The 5,418-nt window shown below is 41.8% G+C and overlaps 1 protein-coding gene across 1 annotated transcript; it reads left to right on the top strand.

Annotated features, from left to right (window-relative positions):
- Positions 1-3,659: 3,659 nt before the first annotated feature.
- On the top strand, positions 3,660-4,429 carry LOC113239557. Its single transcript, XM_026476618.1, has 2 exons — positions 3,660-4,039; positions 4,111-4,429. The coding sequence occupies exons 1-2, from the start codon at positions 3,660-3,662 to the stop codon at positions 4,427-4,429; spliced, it is 699 nt and encodes a 232-aa protein (XP_026332403.1).
- The last annotated feature ends 989 nt before the right edge of the window (positions 4,430-5,418 follow it).

Below are 5,418 nucleotides of genomic sequence, written 5' to 3' on the forward strand. Positions count from 1 at the left end.
GGATGTGACATTTAATTGATATCGACATTATGTTTCATAGCTAGCGGAATATTGAACAAACCATTGCTTTATACTTGCTATAATTAGGGTTAATCACGGAGTATATGGAAACGGCATTTAAAGCAACTTCTCCGAGAACGAGCGTAGCTGACTTTTATACGCACACATTTGTTACCAAATACGCATAAAGTTTTACTACACGTAAATATTAATTGATATTAGCTACACAGGCGTGTGCGTATACGTAGCTACATGCTACCATCACAGTATTAATTATTTATTATATTGTCATCGTACTTTCATTAACCTACTAGAATTCAAGTCAATCCGATCACAGGAAGGGTTGAAATATTAAAACATAATCATCATAAAAATCTTAATTCTCCCTGGAATACGATATATTTGTATAACAATTACCTCTTTCTGAACTGGCTGAACATGACTACACCTATAGCGTCGACGAGCTTGTCAGGAAAATGAAGATACTTATTTCCGAAGGCAAAGAAGGGAATCATTTGTTTCATGAAAACTTGACGAAAAATAACTGACAATGCTTTAGAAATGTTTTCACATTTGTATGTGGTCTATAATTTGTGAGGACGACTCTGAGTTTCTTGTCCACTTGACTAACCAAATGATTTATTTCTCAATAAATTTTTCGGTTGCTATTCATTTATGTATATAGTTTAATGTGATGTCATAAAGTGCCTATAGCAAATGGTGCTACGTTTAGTAGGTGCCCAGCTTTTACTGCCTCTTACTTCAGCCCATTTCTCTTTTAAAAAGGATTCGGCGGGAAACTAAAAAAAAATCAATACAAAAACTGCAAATGTAAATCATGCCTGTGATAAAACTTAGAACTCAAACGGATGAAGGTGACGTATAATAAGCAAGTAGTTAGATAGGAATCATGTAGATAAGGGAAAGAAAACCACGAGCTTACGTGCAATGTAAAATGATCGATACTGTATCTCTTCTATCTATATTTCCTTTTTTTCCATTAATATATCGGATTTATTTAAATTAAAAATTTTAAAAAACTATTGCGAGTGTTGGGACCAAACATTTAAGTAATCAAAATTGGTAGCTTTTAAATACCTGTAAACAATTTACGTTTACACATTGGTACCGCCATAATAAAGAAAATGTTACACTAAACCAAAACCGGGTTTCTAAATACAGAGTTTCTACATATCGATAATTTGATTACAACACGCGGACCGAGTACTAAGTGTAATACGACGCTAGTGCAAGCAATTCATTGAGCGTCAGTCGAATTGTTCTTTTGACGGCGGCGATGGCTAGCAACCAATGTATATTGTTATTGCCGGGTTCCAAGAAAATAGTTTTGTTTCGGAATTACAGTATTGTACTGTTCAAAATATTAGAAAATACAGAGTTTTAGTACTTACCGATAAAATGAAATCACTCCCGGGGTATTTTTTAAACTTTGGCTTCATACGCGACATGATATAATGGCACAATTCCGTATATTTCTATTTTTTCCACAAAATAATCATGTATCACATTTGAACGACGACTGACGCGCTGTTGACACTCATAGGGACCCCGCCCACCAGTTTATTACTAGTATTTATGTGGTCTGTGCTTTCACCTATTTTAATACTTGTCAATTTATTTTAATTGGACATTAATAAAATGTTGTTTAAGTATGTCTTATTAATGCCTCATGCAGCAGTGTCTGAAATCAGGTTGTGTATCATGATGATGAATATCTCATGCTTCAAATTTTCGAGATTTTCGAAATTTCGAGAGAAAATATAAAAAATAAAAAAAATAAAAATGTAGGTATACATAATTTTAATAGTCCAAACTCATGGTACCACGAATTCGTTTAACCAAGGTAAACAACTCCTTTATGGGGAACTATATACGTTTTTACAATAAGATTTCGGAGCATATATTAAGATTGTCATTTCCTAAGTATAAAAACTACATTAAAATACTTTCATTGAAAAGTCATATTACAAAATTGAAGACTACGTGTTAGATAAAGATGTATGGAAAGACGACATGGATCCAGAATCCACACAAATTTGATTCAAAGTGTATTCCATGGCATTTAAGTTTATTTGAAAAGAGCAATCCCTAGAGTTTCTTGCTCGTTCTCCTCAGGGAGGTCAGCGTAGTGAACGAGCAATAGCTTAAAAGTGACGTTTTCAAGTGTAAATTTATTTTACCTATGGAATAAATGATTGACTGACTGACTTTGACTTTGACTTTGACTTTGATTTATCAATGTGTCGGCATCTATAGTTTTAAATATGTACTGAAGTTAGTTTGAATGAATTAATACCCCAATTTGTGTATATAAAATGTTGTTTCTTCTTGTGATCGCTAGAGGCGCTGTATAATTTGCCATATAAAATTGTGAAGTAATTCACGCGGTCGCTAGCGATAACTGTCACAGAAATCTCATGGTAGAGGCAAAGAGTGCAGTGGAGTCATCGAGTATATAAGAAATAGAGACGAAATAAGGGCCATATATTCCTGGTAACACATTAGCGATACAGGTCTTTTAAACCACTCCCGTTTGCACTGAAATATATACTGGCCAACTATTGACCTATGCGTACGTCGCCGCATATTCCAAAAAATATTCTGTATGTATTGTAATAAAGATAATATCTCTAACAATGCCGTGCTGTTCTATTCGATGGTGTGGGAACAACAGCAAATCATCTAATTACACAACAAACGGAATCACATTTCATCGGTAATTAAATATTAAATATGCAATTTTGCAATTTTCGTCCATTATAGCAAAGCTCAAGTTAACTGTTCGATTTGAAGTGAAACAGTTGACGACACCCATTGACAGCACCCGTCAATTGTTTCGAACTCGGGCTAGCCAATCGGAGCTCAGTTGTCACAGTAATGATAATGATATGGCATAATAGTTTTCAAACAAATTAAATGACATTTCGTCTCTATTTCTGGTTATATACTCGATGAGTGGAGTACAGCGAAATCGTCAATAAGTTTTCCCAAAATATGAAACCGCAAACGTAAATATCAGTAGTACGGCATTTGCGAGCGGCTCTTGTCCGTCAAAGAATCGCATTTTTCATAGACCACAACTTTAGTGTCGTTCCTGCAGTAATTCGTTTTGGACATGGCAAATGGACAAATATTCCGGAAATTCTGTCACATGTGTATGTGTAGTTTTCGTGACTTGATCTAGATTGTTGCATTATCTCTCAGCTTGGTCTGAAATAGAATCTTTTTAGCGGAGATTTCTTTCTAGAGCACCATAATTTCTTCTCGTTATCCTGATTAGGATCGTTGGTTCTAAGTATTGCTCTCGGGCGTTGTTGCTCTGTTTTTCTTTGCTCTTTCCGACCAACGCCTGTTTTAATGTTCTGATTTAAGAAAAGATATTCTAATTAACGGATAAAGACTTGGATTATGTTTTTATGTTTTTTTACACTATAATTTTTCTCGGTCGGTTTTTTATTAAAAAAAACCGACTTTACAATTTTTAGTAGAGCTCCTTGTGAAAGAGTTCATCTAGGGAAGTACTGCCCGTCGAGTCAGGTCCACCATTGACGCCATTGCACAGTGGCGGACGAGGCGGTGAGCAATCGCGAAGTGCTCTTGACATCGCCTACGCCTTCAACACACTGCCATGGTCCACCATGCTAGAGGCGCTGAAGTTCCATTGCGAGCCCGAGTATCTACGGAAGATGGTAGAGTCCTACCTCTCCGACAGAGCCGAAATATTTGGTGGCACGACATTGGTGGCGGGGGGAGCCTCCATTGCTGTTAAGAGTACCATGAAGTACCTCGGACTGGTCCTTGACAGTCAATGGAGGTTCGAAGAGCATTTCCGGCTCCTAGCTCCAAATCTGGTGGGTACAGCTTCCGCCCTGAGTATGCTTTTGCCGAATGTGGGGGAGCCGAGCGCCAACTACCGACGCCTGTATACAGAGGTAGTGCGTTCGATGGCTATGTATGGAGCGCCCATATGGGCAAATAGCCACACCGCTCAAGGCAAGACCCTTATGCGGAGACCGCAGTGAGTCATAACGGTCAGGGTGTCGAGAGCATATCGCACCACCTCTTACGAGGCGGCATGCGTCATGGCAGGTACCCCACTATGGGATCTGGACGCAGAGGGGCTGTCAGCTTTCTACAGTCGGCAGAGCTGAGGGCCGAAGGGGAGGAGCCACTTCTGGAGCACATTAATCGATGTCGAGCCGAGATCTGGCCACTGGACCATCGGAGCGATTCGACCAGTCCTGGCAGAATGGGCGGATCGATCCTGGGGAGGCATCTTCTACCACCTTGCGCAGGTTCTGACGAGCACGATTGCTTCGGCAAATACCTGTGCAATGTGAGACGAGAACCGACGACCGTATGCCATCAGTGTGGCTGCGCCGAAGACACGGCCCAGCACACACTGTAGACATGCCCGGCGTTAGACGAGCAGCGGTCAACCCTGACCGCAATGGTGGGGCACGACCTATCCCTGTCGACCGTGGTGCGAGATATGGTCGGCAGCGAGAGGGCGTGGAGTGCGGTGGCCTCCTTCCGCACCGATATATTGTCGCGGAAAGAGGCGGCGGAGCGGGAGCTAGAGAAAGACCCTTCCTCTCATCCTATGCGCCGCAAACGTTTAGGGCGCAGGCGGCTGGCCTATGCCCGCCATGCCTGCCGCCCTGACAGTGAACCCTGTGTGGCAAAACGGGGGCTTTGTCACTCACTGGGCAAGGGTTCACGGGTTGGTTGGCATGCCAAGTATTCCCGGCATGCCACAGAGTGGGGACGGTAAAATCTCCCAGAGGTGGGTCCGCAGTCGCGGACAACCGCAGGCGGGGCCGTGGATCGTAAACCACTTGGCCACAGCCCTGTCCCATGCGGAGTGTGGGAATACCCGGGGGTTTTTAGTGAGTAGGAGTCTCACATAACCACGGCGCCTCCCCGTGACGCGGTGGTATCCATGATGGACTTTCCCCCGGAAAAAAAAGGGAAGTACCTTACCCGTTTCTGCCGCCAAACAGTAATATCAACGTTACTGTGTTTCGGTCTTTAAGGGTAAGGGTGCTAAATTATAAGCACATGGGACTTGTCAAGGTACGTCTCAGGGTAACGGGCGCAGTGGCAGTTATCCTCAGATCTTTGCGATTTTAAGCTCTGAGTGGCCTGCAAGTGTTATGAACGGGCGTGTAGCTTTCCATCAGGCGCACTGCTTGTTCGTCCCGTCACTTGACATTAGAAAAGAAAGTTAGTTTTGCTATCCCTGTATTCTTTACCATGGTCTCCATTAGGACAACTGAATTTATCTTTGAGAGGTCTACTCAAAAAAAAAAACGAATAATGTATAAATACACACTCAATTGTGCCCCCGCTAGGGAAACCTTGTGTCGCGGGTACCTTGGACACGCAAACAGACAA

The sequence above is a fragment of the Hyposmocoma kahamanoa genome, unplaced genomic scaffold, assembly GCF_003589595.1.
Source record: "Hyposmocoma kahamanoa isolate Upper Pololo Valley unplaced genomic scaffold, ASM358959v1 99879, whole genome shotgun sequence".
Lineage (NCBI taxonomy): Eukaryota > Metazoa > Arthropoda > Insecta > Lepidoptera > Cosmopterigidae > Hyposmocoma > Hyposmocoma kahamanoa.